This window comes from Ostrea edulis, chromosome 3 (genome assembly GCF_947568905.1).
Source record: "Ostrea edulis chromosome 3, xbOstEdul1.1, whole genome shotgun sequence".
Classification (NCBI taxonomy): Eukaryota; Metazoa; Mollusca; class Bivalvia; order Ostreida; family Ostreidae; genus Ostrea; species Ostrea edulis.
Window position 1 is genome coordinate 60,217,139 of NC_079166.1, and position 24,572 is coordinate 60,241,710.

The 24,572-nt window shown below is 35.9% G+C and overlaps 3 protein-coding genes across 3 annotated transcripts in view; 2 read left to right on the top strand and 1 right to left on the bottom strand.

Annotated features, from left to right (window-relative positions):
- The first annotated feature begins 14,606 nt into the window (after nt 1-14,606).
- LOC125661519 (uncharacterized) lies at nt 14,607-18,425 on the top strand. Its single transcript, XM_056158394.1, has 5 exons — nt 14,607-14,791; nt 16,343-16,483; nt 16,565-16,715; nt 16,827-16,928; nt 17,387-18,425. The coding sequence occupies exons 1-5, from the start codon at nt 14,688-14,690 to the stop codon at nt 18,260-18,262; spliced, it is 1,374 nt and encodes a 457-aa protein (XP_056014369.1). The 5' UTR covers nt 14,607-14,687; the 3' UTR covers nt 18,263-18,425.
- Nucleotides 18,426-18,630: 205 nt separating this feature from the next.
- LOC125661518 (uncharacterized) lies at nt 18,631-21,556 on the bottom strand. The gene is made up of 8 exons (XM_048893548.2): nt 21,268-21,556; nt 21,078-21,175; nt 20,872-20,997; nt 19,827-19,981; nt 19,584-19,696; nt 19,321-19,460; nt 18,962-19,177; nt 18,631-18,879 (listed from the first exon to the last, which is right to left on the bottom strand). The coding sequence occupies exons 3-8, from the start codon at nt 20,909-20,911 to the stop codon at nt 18,647-18,649; spliced, it is 897 nt and encodes a 298-aa protein (XP_048749505.2). The 5' UTR covers nt 20,912-20,997; nt 21,078-21,175; nt 21,268-21,556; the 3' UTR covers nt 18,631-18,646.
- LOC130052683 (thymidine phosphorylase-like) overlaps nt 21,544-24,572 on the top strand; it is a 43,722-nt gene continuing 40,693 nt past the window's right edge. The window contains exon 1 of the mRNA XM_056158395.1: nt 21,544-21,710. Within this exon, the coding sequence (XP_056014370.1) occupies nt 21,581-21,710 (130 nt within the window). The 5' untranslated portion in view covers nt 21,544-21,580. The remainder of the gene's footprint in view (nt 21,711-24,572) is intronic.

Sequence of the window (24,572 nt, forward strand, 5' to 3'; positions counted from 1 at the left end):
TGCTTTGTTTTTCATTATTTTAATATCAGTAGATACCATGTTACCGGTAATTCGAAAATCCAATTCTAAAACTTTTGTATAAAATGCTGTTGCCATGGTACTGCTAATGCCATGGTACTGCTGTTGCCGTGGTACTGCTGTTGCTGTGGTACTGTTGTTAGTTTAGTAGTTTCGTGACTATGAACCTTGGGAAATAGTTTTGACAGTACAAACTTGAGCTGTATGGTTTTTACATGTAGATTTCAACGATAGATATACATGTACAATTACTTGATGATAATTACAAGGTATATGAAAGTTTTGTTTATTTTAGACATGTTTGATTCATACTTAGATATTTTATTGAAAATGGATATTAACGGCAAATTAACAACTCAGCTTTATGACAAACGAGATGATTTCAGCTTCTTTATCCTCAATTTATCCTTATTTCTGTAGCAATATTCCATTATCACCGCATATGGTGTTTACATGTATATCTAAACTGATTCGTCACGCATGAGCTTGTTTTGCGTATGGTCAGTTTCTTAATCGAGGCAGGCGACTGCCAAACAAGTTGATGGTAGGGGGGGAGGGGGGGGGGTTAACAGTCTCAGTTAAAGTCAGCATTTCGCAAATTCTATGATTGTTATAATGATTTTGTTTGCCCATATAAATAATCTATCATTGGATCAAATGCTGTTTCACGCGTTTCATACCAATTGTTAGGCCATTTTTGGCACACTGATTTTGACTTCGGATGAATCCGTTTACCTGATCAATTAGGACACGGGGCTCATGTGTGATCGGTCGATAGAGGATGCTTACTCCTCCTAGACACCTGATCCCGCTTCAGGTTTGTCCAGGGTCCGTGTTTGCTCAACTATCTATTTTGTATTCCTTGTGGGATTTATGAGATTGATCATTGTTATCTTCGCCTTTCATAGAAGTCAATCGACGCTCTAAATTGTGGAGTTCTTAAAAAATCTTACATTGTTTCTGTCAATGCTATTATAGCCGCGCCGAGGATAGGGCAATAGTGTTGGTGATTTATGAAATTAGTTCTCATACTATAATAGGTTTTTATTTTACGCGAGTACATATACTTTATTATGAAATTGATGTTGATTTGATAAAAGTTCTCAGTCTGTGATTTCAAATTTGCTAAAACTTCTTTATTTTTTTTTTTAGAATCCACAATTGATTTACATCACTTCTGGCATATGTCGTGTCACATTACGTTTGAAATTTCTCTTTCCCAGCAGTTAAAATTTTCATGAGGGGCTTGGTAGAATATTTACTGGATCCAGCAATATATCGATATAAGGTTTTTTGTGAAGTAAAATGTTTGAAAAAATAATTTTAAACATATTTACAACTCCTTTCACTCTAATAAATCCCATGGGGATCCTGGCTAGAATAGATCCTCAGTATCCCCTTGCTTGTCGTAAGAGGCGACTAAATGGGGCGGTCATTCGGATGAGACCGCAAAAACCGAGGTCCTGTGTCACAGCAGGTATGACACGATAAAGATCCTTCCCTGCTCAATGGCAATAAGCGCCGAGCATTGGCCTAAATTTTGCAGCCCTTTACCGGCAGTGGTGACGTCATATGATAATTTACTACAACAATGTTTAGGTACATGTAATATTTATCTTATGGGGTGAAATCTACAGTAAAAATTGGTTATTAAGGTTCAATCCACAGAGTACGAAAGCAGTATTTTTGAAAATGTAAAACATCCTCCGAGATTACGTTTCAGTAACCGTGTATTGGAATATATCTCACAACACAAACATATCTCCACATTTTAAAGGATCAGTGACGGACTCTGGACCCCCCCCCCCCCCCCCTAAAAAAAGGGGGGGGTATATATGTGGAAGTCAAGTATTAACCAAAATACTCAGTCATTTCTGGGTGATAAATCTGGAGTTTTACTCACATTATATATAAATTTGTGGGGAAGGGAGATGAGGGGGCCGCCACCGCTCTAAATCCTCCACTGAGGTCAGATCATATTGACTATGTCGTATAAATAGCTTGGTTTACTTCAATAAAAACCTGAAATCTGCTGCATCTAGAGATAGTCTATCTCAAATGCATTATCTCCATTGTAAGATCACAAGTATAGTATGCAGCTGAAGTCTTGGTCTAGATGCACGGAGTCTGATGTTGAAAAAACTAGAAAAGGTTCGGTTATATAAGCAGCGAGAACTGTTTGAGGTATCTCAATCATACACTGTAGCTTGCTGAAGTTCACTATGATTAGACACAGGCATTACGAGGAGTTCACTCTAAGCTCTTGACAATGTACAAAACTTAAAAACAGTCTTGTTCCATTCTATCTCAAAGACAGTTCGTTGCATCAGAAAACAGAAATTCCTCTTTTTGCCCAATAGCAGATTAGAAATTTTAAACAAATTATTCATTCTATAGATACTGTACGTAAATGGAGTAAGGGAAGTTACCTCCTCAGGTGTTTTTCAAAAGTCTTCAGAGTCGTGTTGTTAAACCAAAAACAACAACAACAACAACAAAAACAAAAACAAAAAACAATTTCACATGGAGAATTTAAGACTTTTAACCATAACGCATATTAAAAACAAACTAAGTCACAACTGTATTTTGAATTCAGGTCTGCACATGTGTAATATCATTACAGTCCCAAAGTGTTCGAGTGGAGTTTTGGTAGATGACTACATTAATTTTTGTGTGTAAAAAGGTGCTTTAGCAAACGACAATTTTTAATGTATAATCACTAATCACTATAATGTTACCTATAGAGTGTTTGTGATTCTTTGGAGTGACAAATCGTTGTCTATAGATCAAAATATGAAATGATTCAGTACAGTCCAAACTTCTTCTGATTTTTAAAAAGGTAAAACCATGGGTTTAGGTAGAGCGTTCGACCCGCATGCGGAAGGTCGGGGTTCGAATCCTGACCGCGACAGACCTAAGTCGTTAAAACAGTACATTGTAGGTGTGGCACGCTATAGAACCCTCACTGCTCAATGGCCATAAACGCCGAGTAAAGGCCTAAAGTTGAAGCCCTTCACCGGTATTGGTGACATCTCCATATGAGTGAAATTTTTTCAAGAGGGACGTTAAGAAAGATACAATACACTACTGCATGTATGTCCATTATCTACAGTATACACCGGTTATTCAAACATCTATATATTTACTTCTCTAATGTAGGGAATACTAGGCTCATATAATCATATGTATGAGTATTCATGCTTAATTATCCCTTCGTAATTCATTGTGAGAGAGGATGGAGTAACAGAACCGTTTGTGTGTGGTTACTTGTAACACTGAGATTGTAGACACTCTACACTACAGGCCAAATTGATTTTGGGTTTAAAAGGTGAAGGTCACTATGGGATTCGTGAAACTAGTTTGCAAACATTCTACAGCCCACATTTATTTTGCTTGATTAATTTAATATTTCACACAAGAGAGGATGAACTCGAATGGATTGAGGTCAAAGGGTTAAAGGTCAAGTTCACTACAGGACTTCATAGGAGAAGCTTGTGCTCAATCTACAGTCCGCATTTGTTGATTGATTGATTTGATACCTCACATGTAGCTTTGTTATCAAGAGAGGAAGAGCCACTATTTTGGGGTCAAACAATCGATCAAGGTCACTACGGGACTTCATAGAGAAAGTTTGTATACACTCATTGCGAGGGGATATGTCCTGCGATGTGGAGCTCTTGTTTGGTATCAAGGAGGAGCTATATAAGTTTTAGGAACTTTTGCCCAATACATTTGGCTCTATCGTCAATACAATATGTTCAGTTCAATGGTTTAAACGTTAACTGAAGTGTCTCAAGAAGTAAAAAAAGAAATAGATTATTGAATGCAAGGTGAAGATAACGAACAGTGATCAATCTCATAACTCCTATAAGCAAATGTCACCTTGTGTTGGGTGAAATTAAAGTAGAATATAACAATAATTATAAAAATTGTATGGCGCAATCTATGGAATTACTCAATACGGTTGTGAAATGATTTAGGAATGTTGTAAGTTACTCCCACGGTCTATCAAGCGTACTTATACAGTAATGATGTATGTATGTTGAGTCCCTATATGTCCGCCTGCACAATATGTCCGCCTTTGCTATATGTCCGCCCAATTTTAGAACAAACTGTCCTTATATGTCCGCCTGCTCAAAATAATGTTTTCCCTACTACTTTTTTAACGAACTATCACAATATGTCCATCCACATTTTTATTTATTATTTCATTGCCGTTGGGTAATATTTCTTCATAAAACAATCGTCAAAACAAGTCTGCATTATACATGTGAGCATGAATTAAGTTCCCTTTCAAAAATCGTCGCAATGTGTCCATTCTCGTAAAACCTTTACAATGTACCAATATGAATATTATTTAATGCTCTTTTTATATACATATAGGCACTACTTTGAAAATATCATGAAAAAATTGATCCTCAAATAATCATATAATAGCTGTTTTATACCAATTAATTGATTAGTTCGCATTATTATCATTTTAAAATGAATAACAGACCATCATGCAGTTGGAAGGCTACAGGGGAACTAAAATATAATTCTGTGTTTAAAGTGGCATATAGGCCCGATGGGCCGGGTGTTTGATTTATTTTTACACTGCCTGTTAACATAATATTTGTGAATATACACATGTAACTATAAATAAATAAACTACTACTACTAATCCAATTATCAGGTACGGAGTTGGGTGTCACGGACAGGTGCGCGATAGGGTGTGTATACTACACATTACAGGAACACAGGAAACGTGTCTAGAGATGCCGCTCCGTTCTCTTCTGTCATCCTCAGTCCGAATCCGTTAATTGTATAGCGTGTGGATATTCGACACGTGATATCATGTATTCGCCAATGAAATAATTATAATGCTAATTCTTTTTCTAAATCGATCATTTTGCTGACCCCCGTCGGTTCAAGATGAAGAGATGGTGATTAGCATAAGTAGGTCTATGTGTTAATAACATTTAGTACTCTAAAAATATTTATTGATTAAAATAAATATGAATTCCCCATGACACTGTTTAAACACACAGGCTACAACTCTTATATTCTACCTATAAACGGAAATAATCATTCACAAGTATGGAAATTAATAAAACATACCTATTTTGATTATGTTTTATTTGAACTGAAAATTTTCATTATATATATATATATATTTGATATTTACAATGCTTAACTATGGTGCATATATTTCTAATTTCGAGTTAAAAAAAGATTCGGAGCTTAGAATTCTTTGTGATGTAAGCAAGGCTCGTGTAATTTTTTGTTTACATAGCTCGGAAAAGTTTCGTTCAAAGCAGATTTATTTCTCATTTTCAATTTACAAGTTTATTCTAAGCACAATTAAATAGTTTCTAGTGTTTGTAACATCTGATTTCGTTTTAAACATGATATGGCCTTGTTTACAAAACAAAAACAACAATTGTGAGTGCTTTATCTCTCAATAATTGTCAATTAAATTTCTGTTGACCACTAGAAATATCTTGCAAGCATTTGAAATGGGAAAATAAAATTTGAAAATTATCTGTTCGAATTGTAACCATGCCCATAAAACGTGACGATTACATTATATTGTTGGGAGACTTTAATTAAATATGACCTACTAGATGCAATGGCCTTCAGTTATCTCATTACATGTATTTACATCAGAAAATAAACACTAGTCTGACATACCAACGCCTCACCCTTTCAAGATTTTCATGATTTACGTTAGGAAACACAATATGTCAATCGAGTTACTAGCTAAAATAGTCGCACATGAAAGTATCACTCTCTGTCAAGGATCTATGACCTAGCATGGTTGCTTCTCTACTTCATACACTCACAGATATCTAAAGATGACGTAGCGTTAATCTACAAAATAACAACGCTTCACTCTTCAAATATCTGATTACATGTATTCACGTAAGAAAACACAAAAACGTTACGTCATACATTCGCAGAGAATACGCAAGATCGCGACTACTTTTTCCGTCTTGGTTTTAAATTTTACTTTCCCCTGACAAAATGTCGCGAGACCCAGAATATGCGAGAATTCGGGCATGTTCGTAAAATAATACCAGTTCTGCAACTTTTGTCGTGATCGATTCACCCGATTTTAACAATGGGTGCACTAGCATTGCATTGCATTAGACTGTAGTAATGATTCAATCAAGAAACATACTACGCAGAAATATCCACAAATGATAGATTTTAATGGAAATGTGGTGGAGGTTTTCCCCACTGCTGTCAGCCAGGAAATTCCCAAAGCTGAGAAGAGCTTGCATCAAAATATATAGCTTCGCGAGCTAAATTCAGAAGTTCATTTTTCCTGTATCCAGACGTTTTTACATACCTTTCATTTAAAAAAAGCTTTTAATTCCGGAAAGCACATGGATGTTAAATCGTCTTCCGATCCCATGTTTTAAATAAACAAAAAATGCACAAGATTGACACGCTTTTCCGGACTTCTTTACAAGAGAGTTCCGCTAACCTTGCGTATTGAGTTAACATACCGTTATTCTAAAGCCGCATACTTAAGTTTAATTTTATTATTTACGTTAGCGAACACAACATGGATGCACTAGCTCATACACATGCGTAGAAAATTACCATTTTAATTATAACCATTGCGTTATTCTACGACATAACACCTCACACTTCAATGTTTTTTTTTTGTTTTTTTTTTTTTTAGATTTACGTGAGAGAACACAACAAAGCTACGTTACTAGCTCATACACTCGCGTACCCAATATAGACAATGTAAAATGAACAAACCATTAACTGAATATCGCTTTTCTTATTTCCTTCATTATTTTCTGAACTACTTCCTGTGTTATCAAGAAAAATAAATGAATAAAAACCCATAATGCTCACTCCTCCATAAAGAAGTTATGAAATTCGTTTAATGGAATTCATAATTTTCCTACGTTTCCAGCTGTAGCCATATGGAATAAGAGTTATAATGTTACGAATTTCGAATAGTCCGAAAGCAATACAAAATCAGGAGAATGGAGATAAATGGAGAATCCCAAGAGTAGAGATTTGGGATAAATAATATGAAATGGCAATCTTTAAGTCAGTAAATTTCGTATTTTTAGAATTGAACATCACCAAACCTCATACATTGTAGTTATAACTTCATACGAGTATGTATGGACATATATTTCAATGAAGGAAACAGCAGGTATCGTTCAAAGATGAGGCATGTGTAACATAGATACAGTATACCACAAAAAATAGCAGCTTTTTCTTTTTCTCGCTTCGAAATTTAACTTTCATATGGAACTTTACCAAAATTATCAAATATGCTTTTTTAATGGTTTGCTGATATGGAATTTTACAATTCTATGAATGTGTACTTATTAAAAAGTGTTTAATTATTCAGTCAAAACGTAATTAAAATCCTATTACGTATTATTAATTAGCTAAACACCCATCGCATTGGGTCTATACGTCACGCACATTTACACGTCAATATTACAATAAACCTATATGACAGTTTCAAAATAAATTCAGTACACCAGATCTGTAAATTAGGAAGGCTTGTTTGATAAAAAGTGGTATTTCACTTAACTAAGATTTATGATTAAATTACATAACAGGTGTGTGTGTGTGAGATTACAGAAGAGTACGGAGCGACATCCTTAAGTAGTCAATCTCTTGACACGTTTCCGGTATACCTGCATTATGTAGTCTACACACCATACCTGAAACCTGTCCGTGACACCGCAAGCAGAACCTGATTATCAATTATTACCGAAGCCACCAAAGACAGTTTCTGTTAGTTTACTTTGATATTTACTTTGATATACATGTATGTATATATATATATATATATATATATATATATATATATATTTACTACTCAAAATTTGATAAGGATCACTAGGTTATATGTGTGTAATTTACCACTAACATAACAAAAGACATAAATTTGACTCAGAAACGTGTTTACTCAGGTTATGAATGAAAATTCATGAACGGCATGAACTTTTATCAATACGGAATGTTTGAAATCTGATAACAATACCAAAAGGCATTTCATTACAAAAAGTTAACAGCAAACCAGAGAAAGAATTACACAGTTTTTTGGGATAGTCCATCATTACACTTAGCAGCAAACCAGAGAAAGAATTACACAGTTTTTTGGGATAGTCCATCATTACACTTAGTCGATGAAGTGTCAATACCGGGTATGGCCTCCCCTTGCATTAATGACGGCTTGACAACGTCGAGCCATGCTGTCAATAAGCACCCGGATGTTTCCAATGGGAAGGTTGTTCCACTCTTCCACGAGGGCGTTTCCGAGCTCTGCCAAAGTCGTGGGTTGTGCTCTACGGCGTGAAAGGGCAACCTGCAGCATGTTCCATACATGCTCAATCGGCTTCAAGTCCGGCGAGCGCGCTGGCCAGTCAATACGGACAATTGTCTCCTGCTGAAGGTACTGCTCCACCACCCTGGCGCGATGAGGACGGGCGTTATCATCCATCAGGATGAACTCAGGGCCAACAGCACCAGCGTAGGGTCTGACGTAAACATCGAGGATCTCATCCCGGTACCGCACCCCCGTCATTGTTCCTCTCTCCAGGACATGAAGATCTGTTCTTCCATCCCTGCTGATTCCACCCCAGACCATGATGGAACCACCACCATAACGGTCATATTCACTGATGTTGGCATCATGGAAACGTTCACGTTGTTGTCGTCACACTCGGTGCCTCCTGTCTGTAAAGTCCAAACAATACCTGGACTCATCGGTGAACAGAACTTGAACCCAATCGTTCTGTGTCCAAGTGACATGATCTTCAGCCCAATCCAATCGCTCCCGCCGGTGTCGAACAGTTAAAGGGACTCGAACACATGCCCTTTTCGAGTTGAGACCTGCGTTGTGAAGCCGATTCGGTATTGTCTGAGTGGACACATTCACCCCCGAGGCATTCAGGAGGTCGTTGTGTAGGCTGGTTGCTGTCCGGAAGGGTTGGCGTCGTGCCTGAAGAGCCACAAAATGGTCTTGGCGTTGGGTTGTCGACCTCTGACGACCACCCCCATGTCGGTGTGCTGCTGTACCAAAAGTTTGCTGTCGGTTCCAGGCCCTGTTTACAACGCTCTGGCTGACGTTTAGTGCATTTGCAACGTCCGTTGTGAATAGCCAGCGTCAAGCATTCCAATACATCTGCCCAGTTGTTCTGTCGTCAGACGACGCCTTACACGTTGAGGGGACATTGTGTTGATAAACTTAGAGTAAACACTCAAGTGAGTTTGAAATTTTAGAAAGAATCAGACACCGATGCCTGAGTAAAAATCGTGCAATGGTAGCAAAAGCATAAACTGTGATGAGAAACGCATTTCCCATGGCATGAAATGCACGTGCAAGTTTGTTGAAGACGTTTTTGATTTCACTTGGACACAATATTGCCAGTTATGCAGTTATTAATTTTTTAAACAGAAAAATATTTATGATCCTTATCAAATTTTGAGTAGTATATATATATATATAAAGCACAAAAATAGCAATGAACTCGTAAATGAACATAACTGCCCTAAGTGGAGAAATATTTAATATAAAGCACAGAAAATTTCACATGTAGGCGGACATATTGTGCAGGCGGACATATAGTGACAGTTTGGACAAAACATTGGGCGGACATTTTGTGCAGGCGGACATATAAGGACAATTTGGTCCAACATTGGGCGAACATTTATTGCAGGCGGACATATAGGGACTCAACATATGTACATTATTTACTGTAGATTGTTATATTCAACAAAAGCGAACTAAGTATACTATAGACGAGCCATCTTTATCAAGGTTCATACACACATTGTTCACATTGATGAGGATGTGGCTATCATTGGTAGAGGCGGCGAATGCAAAGAACATAGGAAATGTTTTTATCTTCGATATGTTTACTATTTGATTTGATAACCATTTCCTCATGGATCTTGATAAATTTAGAACGATCATCACAACGATTGCGAAAAATCCGATAGCTCTAAATGAAAATAAAAGAAGGGTAAAATAAATAAATAAATTCCAGATTTGAAAATACACGAGGATGTGAAGTTGTAAACAGCCACGCTTCACATCGACACACTGTTCATGGGGCACTAGTTAACACGCTTCAAGAGGGACGCTGACGTAGAGTCGTCTACCCTCATGTATTTTCAAAAGCGAAATTAATTCCTTAAATATACAAATGTTGAATTTCACTATAAATGGACATTTTAAAGCAAGGCTGCACTAGGGATAAGAGTTCTAGGAAAAATCATCAAAAAATTTTCTTCTCCAGAAAATCACCATGATCAATCATTATTAACATGTTACAAGCATCCTCGGATAGACGAAGTGAAGATTCAAATTTGTTCAAATTAAATTTGGTCCTTGAGGGTTAACGTGGACCCACAATAGGTGAATAAAGACTCCCCATGGACAATCTTTACAAATCTTCTTCACAAGAGCAGCAGGATCATGATAAGTCATAGATTGTATCAATATGATATACAAACATTCTCAGGTAATGCAGATTTCAATTTATTCAAATCATGGCCCCTGGGGTATCAAATTTTGACATGGCAATATGTTAGGATTTACAACAACAACAAAAAAAAAATAAAAAAAAAAAAAATCCATGACCAACAGGGTCATGAATTGTCATCATTGATATATCCTAAAACCCTCAGGTAATGCAGATTCATTTTTTTATACGCCCGTCGAAGACGGGACTTATTATGGTATGGCGTCGTCCGTCTGTCTGTCCGTCTGTCTGTCCGGACCTTGTGGGCAGGATACAGACTGAACCATAAGCCCTAGGACTTTACAACTTTATACATTTGATCACCATGATGAGAGAAAGATGCCTATTGTTTTTCAAGGTCAGAGGTCAAAGGTCAAGGTCGTAGTATCACTTATTAGGAAAACCTTGTGGGCAGGATACAAACCGAACCGTAAGCTCCAGGATATTATAACTTGGTATATTTGATCACCATGATGAGAGGAGGATGCCTATTGTTTTTCAAGGTCAAAGGTCAAAGTCGTAATATCACTTTTTAGGAAAACCTTGTGGGCAGGATACAAACCAAACCGTAAGCTAAAGGATATTATAACTTGGTATATTTGATCATCATGATGAGAGGAAGGTGCCTATTGTTTTTCAAGGTCAAAGGTCAAGGTCATAGTATCACTTATTAGGAAAACCTTGTGGGCAGGATACAAACCGAACCGTAAGTTCCTGGATATTATAACTTGGTATATTTGATCACCATGATGGCAGGATACAAACCGAACCGTAAGCTCCAGGATATCATAACTTGGTATATTTGATCATCATGATGAGAGGAAGGTGCCTATTGTTTTTCAAGGTCAGAGGTCAAAGGTCAAGGTCGTAGTATCACTTATTAGGAAAACCTTGTGGGTAGGATACAAACCGAACCGTAAGCTCCTGGATATTATAACTTGGTATATTTGATCACCATGATGAGAGGAAGATGCCTATTTTTTTCAAGGTCAGAGGTCAAAGGTCAAGGTCATAGGTTTACTTAGTAGGAAAACCTTGTAGGTATACAGACCGAACCGTTGGGGCTAGGAGTGTCAAATTTAATACGCATATACCTTATTCCAAGTGGAGGAAGCCTATTGTTTCTCAAGGTCAAAGGTCAAGGTGGTTGTAGCAGGATACAAACAAAACTGTTGTGGCTAGGAATGCCAATACTTTTCTTTTTCAAGTTTAAAAGGTCAAGACTGTTAGATGGCATGCTTCACTTGATAATTTGGTGCCAAGTATAGCTTGTGAACTTCCAAGTTATACTTTATTGAAGAGATATTTCTATATAATTTGAGATTCTCCTGCAAAAAAAAAAAAAATAAAAAAAAAAAAAATGGTGATCTGCCTCTACAAAAATAGTTATGTTCAATATTTCTGACCATTTCAAACTGAAACTAATTACTGAAATAAACACATGAAATCAAATTGTATGGAGTATCATTCTGCATGATCTGTCTTCATTATACATTTTATGGCTACAAGTGTGTAATGAGGATCCTCTCCGTGGTGGCACTAGAAACAGCCATTGCTATTGTAGCTGTAGTGAACTGTCTGAAAATAGCTTTTCCTTTCCTTCATCAGCTTAATAGATGTTGCTTTGTAACATACACTTTTATATATGTAATCACATCATTAATACCAGTCATTTGTAAGAATTATTACCATTCATATACTTCCTATGCATATTCATTGTGTGGTAGCAATGAGTCTGGCTAAAAGATCATGCTTGCTTTAGTCTTAAGGATGCAAGACTCTTCTGGATAATAACTGTATTCATAAGAACTGTGCAAAAGTAGTGTTTAAATTTTTGAAACTTAGTGCATTTTTAGACCATATATTTTTAAAGAAAATCCAGTTTGCATCCTTAAGATTTTTTGCAGTACTATAAAATGTTGATATCCATTTCTACAAGCATAATAATGAATTAGCTCACAGAGGACAGTGCTAACTTCACTAAAATATGAATCCCACTAAAATATGTTTTCCTTGAGCAAAATCTATGGGCGTATTATGCCACGTTGGCGTTTCTCTTGTTTCCCTTCTAATCATGGCCTATGGAAGGGGGTACATGTAGGTGGGTTTAGGATAAGGGAGCACAGATTGACATTGGGAAATTCTAATTGAATAAATAAATAATTCAAGTGTGCCATCCTACATCATATCAATTTGCAAACATTCTTAATTCAGGTGCTTTTTACAGGAACCCTGGGGTGATGGTGAGACTACACTCAAGGATCAAATTTTACATAATATATGACCAAGGGGGTGGGGTTGGGGTGGGGTGGAGATATCGATCTTTCAAAAGTAATCTTCTCCAGAACAGCAAGGTCATGTTAGTAATTGAGGCATCCCGATATTGTGTGCATTCACCATGCTGCGAGGTTGGAGTTATGAAAAATCAGCAGGGCCAAGGTGATTCCCGTGAGAGTTGTGGTTCATACATGCAGGCCTCCTGTCTCGCCAAGTCACATGTATCGAACTTGAATTTACAATAATTTACTAATTACTATATGCGTATGATGAAATATTCAATCGTTAGGATTCTGTAAAATATTAAATTATAAAACTTCCTCTTTTAAAATGCACATACATCAATGCTACTTGGGGGCGACTATATTTAATTTTGAGACTAACCGCCGCCTTGTTGTGGAATAGAGATTTTTGAAGATTTTTATTATCCTATTTGGCGAGTTTCAATACTCGGCATATTTTCCCTGTTTTTCTTTTAAATATATCTTAATTTCTTGGGTAAAGACTACGTCATTCGCGACCACCCACCCCTACCCCAATGAGCTTGTTAGAAAATTAGAATATCTATGTATTTTTATGCACTGTATTAAATGTTAATTCTTAGTTTCGATTGGCCCCCTAAAAATTGCATATATAGTAGTACATACATCCCCGGGAAAGATTTCCATTATATTTCTGCACCAGAAAAACTTTCCACGAAAAAGTGTGCAGGTTTTGCCACTACGCGGCCTTTTGAACTGATTTCAATTACCAGTTATCCGTACAAAACCAATAATTTAGCATTTATTAAAAATTATTTTCATCTATCTGAGACAGAAATTTTTATTTTCTTAATGGAACATTATCAAACACCAAATTTATCATTTTGGTGAATTTTCTTGACAGGGCAGATTTTGGCTAAAACCGTATACCTTGCTCTTTTGATTTGAAAAATGATCCCGTTCTTTGTATCTACCCCTCTGTAAATGTCTATCACTATATATGGAGGGTAGTTATATTAAATTTCAATTGCACTTATTCCTAAGTGTGTGTTTTTTTTTTTTTTTTTTTTTTTTACAGTTTGCATTGTATCGAAGGTGAAACTAAACGAGCTGTATCTGAGATATCTTAGAGTGTTAAAATACTTGTCGTCCTGCGCTCAAGACGCACCCCCTCCGAGGTGTTCTTTTTCACCTGTATCACGGATACGATGTGCTCGGTCCTAAAATGCCTCTGTATTCACACAGCTTTATACTATGACAGCAGTTCACTCTCCTCTTGGAAATCTCAATCCACAGCCTGAACGTAAATCGTACATAACATCATTACTTCAAAATGAATTTAAATTACGAAATTTTCAGGTTCTCGTTAATTACACTTGTCAGACAAATTAAGACTGTCAGACAATGAATTAGAACGGTGCACGTCATGCGTTTGTTTTTTTTTTTTTTATCATTTTGAAAACACGCTATAAAATTGCATAAGAATTATTTCATAATTAAAACAGGTAATCTAAAAGTGATGAAATTATTAATATGATAACTTAACCAAAAAAATAAATGAAATAAAAATAAATAAATAAATAATAAAAAAGAAAAAGAAAAAAACAAAAAACACACACACACAAAAACAAACAAAGAAAGAGAAAGTCCGTCGCAATTTCAATATTTTTTCTCCACAAGATTTTCTTTTTAAGTTGGTTGTCCATATTTCACATTACATCTAGCTTGAAATAGTACGTATTTATTGCATTGGTGACGTGTTTCCCACCAAGAGTGACTACCCTTTTAAAGTGCCTCAAACTGCCTCACTGCACATGGACGGTAACGCCAGTTGATAGGGCGAGAAAGTCTCGAATTTACGTAACTTCCGGTTTAGGCACTGGAGATAAACAAAGACGCCACGAGGTTTTTAGGAATGCTGTGTTTCGTTACTGGCTGTAATCACCAGAGTTTGAGAGAAACTTGTAGTTTCTACAGATTTCCTAGAAAAAGTTTGAAGCAGTGGGAGAAATTGTGCAGGTGGGTAACGTAATCATATTGCAGGCGTGTTGTATCCTACGTGGCCTGGAAGAGGGGGGGGGGGTATTATATTGTACATGTATCAACTTTCACTACCATTTTACGTTTCTTTTACTACTTTTAATTCAAACGAAGTGGGGCACTGGGCCGGTAATCGTATTTTATCATTAATATACCCTTGTTAAAAAGGTGGGGGTTCCCACCTCTTACATGTGCTTACAAACTTGTCTCCAACACCTAGGGTACAAGACTGCCAGTCTGATCGACTTGGCTCAGGCACCGTCCCTTGGTACCCTCTGTGTTTGTGACAACATTGTATAATATTGTTTTACTTTACCTCCCATATAGCACACTTATTGTACAGTACATTTGCAATCAATATTGTGATGAGAATTCAATACATGTCAATGTTGAAACCCTTAACATGTGCATGGTACACATGTGTAAATTGTATCATGTAGTTATAATGTTTAATTGTTAATTTGTACATGCCCCCTGAGGGCCCTAGATTGGTGAATAAATAAATAAAATAAAAAATACAAGTGCAATATGCTTTGAAGATTAAAAGCACACTCTACCAGTCTCTAAGCCTAGTGCTTTATGTGTGAACAGAGGATGAATTGTATTTTCTTCTTGAATGTCCACTATATAATAATCCCAGAGGAGAACTTTTGGATAAGATATTTAAAACCTTTCCAAACCTAGTACTGCTTAACAATACTGATCTGTTTACATGGATTATGTCAAAATGAAGATCCTGAGTTTGCTGTTTTATTATGCCAATATTTAATTGTAAATTTCAATACAAAAAAACATCATACATTTACAATATAGTTATGTGTTTCTTGACTTTTATTATTGGATATATAATTGAATTGAAGTGCACATAAATGAGGAATGCTACACCAGAGAAATTTGATATGTACAACAATATCTTAAAATTAAAATCTTTCAAATTTACGTTATTTAGTAAAAAAAAAAAAAATGCAGTTTTAGTCAGCATTAGTAGAAAGCAATCTGAGAATTTTTTGTTAAAACACCCTAGACTCGAACATGCAATCTACAGTTCAGCAGTCGGTGTTAACATATTTTCATCCATGTTTTAAAAGGAAGTATGTCATTATGACGATGTAGAGTACCTCCTTCATCAAGTTATTGTGCTCAATATGTGTAATTGAATTGATTCATGCATCAATTAAAGTGATGAGAGTAAAAAATAATTAATTTGATGTGCACATCAATTCAATTACAATTATTGCAAGCAATACTTGAATTGATGATATCTTCAAATAATTAAAGATGTCTTCAGTTATGCGAGTTAAGTGTTAATTTAGTGTTTCATAATAATTTACATTGTATATTAGACTTGTTGATTTTAAATACTCATACGTTTAATATATATGTAATGAATGGAACATATACTTTTTTAAAAGGGTCCTACTTCTCATCATATATCATTTCTTTTTCACCTTGCTGTATCCATATATGCAGATGTGTTCTATTTAAAGTTGACATAAAAGTATAACTGTTATACACCTTATTAATCCACAGGAGAAAAGATAGGACAGTGACCTCATCGGACAGAATATGTAGCTGTCATTTCAAAGATGGAAGGAAGGAGAACGGCCCAACCTTGTTTCCTTGGAACCAGGGTACTTACTTTGACTTCCAGGATCCGAATACAATTTCACGGTAAGTAAAACAGTTGATACCTGATCTATTTTATAAAGTGATTTGTCTTCCACCATTTACATCAGTTTCTTCTCATTTTAGACATCAATCCAGACAAGCTGACCCTTGTACAGAAGAAGAGACTGAGACAGCTGTTACATGTAATGACAGAGAACCTTTGACTACAAATGAGACTGTTGATCTGGAGCACACTTATATGCGGTCCTATACATCTCTTGTACAAGAGATCAAGGTGATTAATTTTTAAAAACTTAAATCTTTTTGGTAGATTTAGATGTATGTATATCATAATTCACCTTAAATGTATGTTTAAAATAATCAGCAATGATGGTTTATATTGAAGGGACTTGAAAAGCAAATTGCAGAGTTGCTGACAGAAATTAGTTACCTCCAGTCCAAAAAACATCCTGTAACAGTTGCCAAAATAATGGAAAATGAAAAGAAGGTATGAGAAATGAATTCCAAAATGATTGATATAGTTCTCCTTACAAATTACTTAGTTCCCAAAGTGTTTTTATTCAATTTTAAGATTTAAGGAGGTATACTACACCAGAGAAATTTGATGTAGATGTAAAGTGGAGGAAATGTACAACAATATTTTGAAGTTGAAATTTTTCAAATTTACTTTATTTTGTAAAAAAATACAGTTTTAGTAGAAGGTAATCTGAAAAAAATTTAAAACCCCTGCTGGACTTGAACCTGTGACCTACAGTTCAGCAGTCGGTATTCTAACCTACTGAGCTACTCGGCTAGGTTTTTAAATGGAAAAGGAAAACTCAAATATTGCTGATATCGAATTTTTCATCCATGTTTTTAAAGGAAGTCAGCCATTATGATGATGTAGATTACTACCTTAAACACTATATGAACATTTTATAGCTATAGTTTACCTATTTATTTTAGATGATGATGTACACCTCTTTAAAACCAGAGATATTTAGCATCATAGACACAACATTACAGCGGTTCCCTCTGGTATATGTGGATGGGTGGACTCCAAGTGCTTTTTCGAGGTCGGACCAACTTTTCATGACATTGATGAAACTGAAGCTGAACTGTCCCCTCCTTGACCTTGCCGAACGATTCTGTACCAGCAAAGCCACAGTACATAATATCTTCATTACCCATGTTTTTGCTTTGCATGAAGTGTTTTTTGTAGGCATGATGGAAAACAATATGCCATCTCTTCTGAAATGCAAGTCATCAATGCCATCAAGCTTTGGAGATTTCAGTTGCTGTCGTCTGGTAATTGATGCCACAGAGGTGACGCAGGATGTCCCTGGTCAGGACATGGCAGCTCAATCCCAGACATATAGCTCATACAAAAATCGACACACTGTAAAGGCAGTAACAGGTGTTGCTCCTAATGGAGCAGTTGTGTACGTTAGCAAACTTTATCCTGGCAGTACCTCAGATGTGGCTATAGTGGAACACAGCAACATGTTAGCTAAGTTATCGCCTGGGGACATGATCTTGGCAGATAAAGGTTTTACGATCTATTCACTTCTTCCTCAAGGTGTTCACTTGAATATTCCCCCATTCCTTAAAGATAAGGGACAATACACACCAGCTGAAGTTCAGGTTTGCAGAAAGATAGCTCGTTCAAGAATCCATGTTGAGAGAGTGAATGAGAGGATAAAAAATTTTGAGATTCTTTCACATATTCCCCAGCAATTTCGCCACATTAGCACAAAGATTTTTCAAGTTTGTTCTATGCTTGTAAACTTTCAAGATCCAATGATCGCTGAAATTGCAGATAATTACACTTCCAATCAGTAAATTGATATGGTTGTTTATCTCTTTCAATCTATAGAGAAGAATACTATGTGGTTAACTGGCAGGTAAAATGTGGTGTACATTGTGTTGATATTCATGAATGAAGTACATGTACTGAAATGTAAAGGAATGCACCTCATTTTATTAAATGTGCATAAATGTTCAACCAATCTAGTTGTTTTCTATTTCAATGTCTAATTTCAACAAGTTAAGATAGTAATCTATTTTGCAGTGTGTGTTGTTACTAAAAGAGAGCCATCATGGTTTAATTGCCATAACTTTCGAGCATAGGTCTATTTTGAAACCTTTCACCAGCATTTGGTTATGTTTCAGCAACATGAGTTTATCAATATAAGAGAAGAAGAAAAAACTAAATAAACTGACATTTTACTTCTGAACAATGGGGATTATTTGAGTGAAGTAAAAGTCAATAAGTTTTGCAATGTTCTGGTCCCATGCACTGTCTTGAAGAACCCTAACTATGGCAATGTCCTTGGTGGTCCACACAACAAAGTCACAGGCGGATTTGTTCTGAATATGTAGCTGTCCCTGTACTTGATTGTAATAGATGTGATCTTCCTTTAGCTTGTACATCTGTCTGCCATCATGAACCTGGAAGTCTAGCAATATAAAATTCATATGAGTCAATGAATTTTTTTTCAATTTGCTATAGGAGATAACTAATTCAAGAATATGAAATACCTAAACAGAAGTCTTTGATTGATAAAATGGCCTCAGGAATAGTCATATTCCTGGCACTGAAAGGACATTTAACTTCCAAAATATCTGACATCAATTTCATTGTCTCCAGTATGTCTGTCAGTTGAGCTACTTGATGGTTATATTTATGCGTTGCTGCACGGCGGATAATCCCATCAGGACTTGCCCCTAAAACACCACTTTCATGTAGCCACACCCCTGAAAAGGTTTGGACACAATGTTGTGTATTGACTTATAAAATTGTATACTGAGTCTGTGTATTTTAAGCAAAAATATGAAATAATCTCTTGGTATAATGTAGCATTTACTGTAACATAACTATCATAAAAAGAAAATTATACCTGTTTCTTCAACAACTGCATCACCGTATGAGCAATACTTTGCTTTGGCAACTGACTCATTGTTGATACCCCATAGAATGGCATCTTTTGTTGACAAATCATAAGAGCCCAGAACCTGTTTGAATAATGATGGAGGAAACCTGAAACAATATTACCAAAATGATTTAAATACACATTGAGGTGTAAAACATACTTTAGGATTTATTTTCAACATGATCAATCTGATTCAATATTAAATTTATTAAAGAAGAATGACGTTTTACCTATTTCGTCGGATAGCAGCAAGCACTTTACCAAAGTTGGATGCAGTTAAGCGGTTTTTCCTGACCAAAGCCCAAAGATGGTTGTTCCTCTGCCCAACAGTCAATTGTGCAACCTGAAATTACACGAGTTATTCTAATGTTATTTAAATTTTTTCTACTAAAATATTTTTATCTATTGCCTTTGAACTGACTTCATCAATTTTTTTTTTACCTAAGGATATGACTAACTGTACATGTATCTACCTGCTCTATTTTCTCCCTTTGGATAGCAAGATTTGTCTTCAACCACTGTATCTTGTCTGTAGCACTAGTGTAAGCTTCTCCCAGCAATAAATCTTCTACATAAGGAATATCCAGTGTAGGGGATGGGGGTTCTTTTGACACTATCCACAGCATAGCTACATGTAAAATTTGTGTTCATGAATGATTTACAATCAATTTATGAATAATTATTCATGAAATTTTAACATCAATAGAGAAATGTGAGTTTTAAACTATATATATATGCTAGAAGATAATGATTTCCAATTTAATACAATGTACAACATGTTTATGTTTTATGCCATTATTGATAAACTTAAGTGATGGAATGTTGCATTACAACAAATAAATCTTCTAGTAGGAAAATAAACCTCAAAACAAACTTTAGAATATGATACATGTTAATAACAATAAAAATGAAAACATGTACCAACTGCACTCAAAGCCCATTGTTGTTAAAGTTTTGATATGATGTAAAATCACACTTTTTTGTTCAGCATAAAACTGAACTACTTAATATCAATAGTCCCTATTATAGGGTAGAAAATCCAGCATTGAGTATTTGTAGGCCCAGTATTCAAATATGAAACAATTGAACATTTTAAAACAAAAACGAAATCACCAAAAAAAAAACAACATATTTTCGAGCATAATCTTAAACCTGAAAATCGACCAAGAGCATTAAGTTTATCACACAGGAAAGCAACATCTGTATCATCAACTGGTCTTGATGTAGCCCTAACAGAACAAAGTAATTAGATAGCATATTAAGTCTCTTGAACCCAATACTGTTTAGAACAATGCAAGAAAAATAAATAATTTTAGAATATAAAAATCTATTATATCCATGGGGCATCTAAAGTTCACTCCATATAACCGTAATACCAGCATAAAAAGATAAGCAGATGATTTTATCAACAAGTTTATAATGATAAATAGTTCAACTACCCATTTAATTGACACACTATTTCATAAAATATGATACTTTAAGATAATTTGTTTACTTTCTTCATATTCTTAAGAATACCTGTAATTGGCCACTTTTTGTGAAGGTGGAAAAAGCTCATCCATAGTGGTTGTTTTCTTTGGTGGTGCTTTCTTAGGATGCTGGATCCAAGAAGCCCTCACATCCGTCTTGCTAACATTCTTATAGCTAAATAGAATATTATAAAGTTTTATAACTATTCATATATTAAAAAAATCTAAGGCATGCATACTTTCAACATTTCATACCCATATAAAAGGAGAGATGCCTTGTGGTGACATTTATCCTGCCCGTTCACACAATCACATATGCTGTCAGAAACTGTGTGATTATCCCCTAATGTGACCTAAATGAAGGAACAGAATGAATACTTTCTGACAAGTTAAAAAAAATAATTAGTAATGTTGAGGTGAAAATTGACACAGAACGTGCACTTACACTGACGTGGTAACTTCTGTCTCTCATACTGGCGTGAACTCTTCCCTGGGCGTAATTAAGTTCGGGATCGAACATAAACTTTAGTACATGGTCTGCTTTTACCGCTAACTCGGACTTTTGATGAAGTTTTTTGGTTCCAGACACGTAATTCAACCAATATAGGATGGAAAATGCCATCCTGTTATCTATTTACCGTTACCACGTGGATTTGTTTATCTCCAGTAGCTAAAATCTCGTTCAATCTCGTCAAATTACGCACTTCCGCTTTCTCGCCCTATTACACGTATCGTGAGAGTCGAGTTGTGTCCGTGCTATGGCTAATGCAAGTCTCCGAATACCCGATCTTATCATTAAGAAAAGAAACGGAGGTGTCTTAACACCCGAGGAAATTAACCATTTTGTCACAGAAGTAGTTAACGGAGGGGTGCAGGAATGTCAATTGGGTAAGTTTAACGTACGTTTTGTTAATCCCTCTGCAGTGAGTTATTGTCTGGTGACCTAGCTTGTCTGCGCTACAGACAGCATTTCTAGGTCAAACTCACCGAAGAATGCAACAACGTGCTTTCTTCTTTTGAAGATTTTAGCATCATTTTTCGATGTTTTATGGGTATATATACTAAAAACAGAAAGTAACAACCCTATGCCCCGTGTGTACTTACAGTCTGGTGTTTTTGTTTTGATTTTATTTGAAAGTACTTGATTATATTTAACGAGGCAGGGGAAGCATCTGGTGAACAATGAATGGAGCAGAATTAAACCGTGAGAGATTTATGTCTGTGATACCACATGTATTTATAAATTCATTAAGATATATGGACCATTCAGCCCAAATATATTCACTTGATAAAAGAGGTTTACATGCTAATTTGATGAATGTATGTACATGCCCTATATACCTTACATGTTCAATGGAGAATAACTTTCGTTTTGACCATCGTACGAGAAATTTATACAAATACGAAAATTAATTTGGTGTAGTAGCATCTTGTGCAGTGTTGTTCAAGAGTTGATTTTAGCATACAAATACACACTGTACGTCCCTATACATTAATTTAATGTACGAATCGTTTGTTCTGACAGATCACGCAACGATCGTAATGTCATCACGACACTTTAGCTTGAACAATGCTAATTGTGATCTTTTAGCTCATATGCATGTGAAAAATTTCTAAATACAAATCGTGTTTTGGAAGGGGTACCTGTAAAATGCGAAACGGAATCGCCAATCGATACTAAATGAAAAGTAGTAAACCGAAATGAAATGAATCGAAATGAAACAAAATGATCGAAATGTAATCTACAGACAAGTCAAAAGCTTAATAACATAAACAGTATAAAATAAAGATTGTTATCGATAAAGTTTTGTACACGTATGCCCGTCTTCAGACGAGACGAACAGCGATGTCAAGACTGTACGCTGTTCGGGGTTTTCTGTTTCTATTTTCATTTCTCTGTCACATATACATATCAAGATTAAACTGGTTATGTAAGGATAACCCCATTTAAGGACTCACGGCGGATGTAACCGGTCTACAGGGGATGCTTACTCCTTTTAGACATCTGATCCAACCTCTGGTATATCCAGGGGTCCGTGTTTGTCCTACTCTTTGTTTTGTATTGCTTAAAGGAGTTGTGAGATTGATCACTGTTCGTTATCTTCGCCTTTCTTGTACATGTAGCTCCGTTGTGGGTCACTTAAGATCATGTTGCAATTGTAATCCTCTAGGAGTTTTATCACATTATCTTAATGTTATATGGGTATGTCCTTCTAACACCTGCCATAATGTTCAAGTGATGACCCTAGAAAGTATTTTTCAGATTGTTTGTATGGGAATTGAAGATGTGCATGTGGCAAATATTTTGATTTTCTTCACTCTTCAGTTTTGGAGAAAATTACTACTTGTTGAAGTTAGTAATTTGGTCCAGTGGTTCTGGTTTTGTAACTGAGTGTTCTGATTGCCAAGGCCATTTTCCCGAAAGGATGCATTAAACCGGATACATCCGGAACTCTAGGCCATCGGAACCTTTGTGGAACCCTCAGATTCCACGAAAGCGCCCCGAACCGTATTTAAAACTCAGATATTGATGACACCCGGATTTTAACCAATAATATCGCCTATTTGTGCTGATCCATACACCAATTAAAAAATAGGAATCGTATGCATTCTGTTTAACTATGCTGTTTTATTGAGTAAATGATAAACTTGTGGACGTCATCGTGCCGAGTAAGATTTGAATATCCAACGGAAAATGAAAAGGGAACAAGTGTACATTGAAGATATATTTCTAAACCCCTGTGTCGATTTGGACATGTTCTTTGTACCGATTCTTTATTTGTCATGAATACTTGCTAATCATTCAAATAATTTATAATATTATTTTTAGTATGCTTTGCACCTGTCGGTCGGTCAGTATGTCGGTCGGTCAGATGTTGTCCGCTCAATATCTTGATAAGTATTGACTTCATCGTTATGATATTTCATATGTGGGTTGGTTACGAGAAGAAAAGAACCCCTATTGATATTCAGGTCAAAAGGTCAAGGTTCAATCGACTCTGGATATAGGACGACACTATTCGCTCGATATCTTGAGAACCCTTTGCTTGAAAAACACCAAACTTGGTACACTCCCTTACCAAAATATAAGCCCTCTGGCACACAGTTGCTGCAAATTTGCAGCGCATTTGCGGCAACTTTGCCGCAACTAGTTGCGGCACATTTGCCGCAAGTATACTTTTCGTATGCAAATTTTTCCTCTGGCACACAGTTTGTGGCACAGTTGCGGCACACACTTGCTGCACACTTCTGGCACACAGTGTGCGGCATATTTGCCGCAAGTATACTTTTCGTATGCAAATTTTTCCTCTGGCACACAGTTTGCAGCAAACTTGCGGCACACACTTGCTGCACACTTCTGGCACACAGTGTGCGGCATATTTGCCGCAAGTATACTTTTCGTATGCAAATTTTTCCTCTGGCACACAGTTTGCGGCAAACTTGCGGCACACTCTTGCTGCAGACTTCTGGCACACAGTTTGCAGCAAACTTGCGGCACACTTCCGGCACTGTCTGCTCGAAATTAAGGGATGCTATATAAACTGTCATTACAAAACAAAAACACAATAACAATTCAATTAATATAATTTCAAGAACAATGACATATCAAGTAATTAACATATTCAAAAATACTAATTAAATTTTTTTTATTCAAAAACAGAAATGACCGGATTCTTGTAAAATATGTTATCTATCATAGGAACAACAGTTGAAACATACTGGGAAAATGACAAATTAAAGGTAGAATTT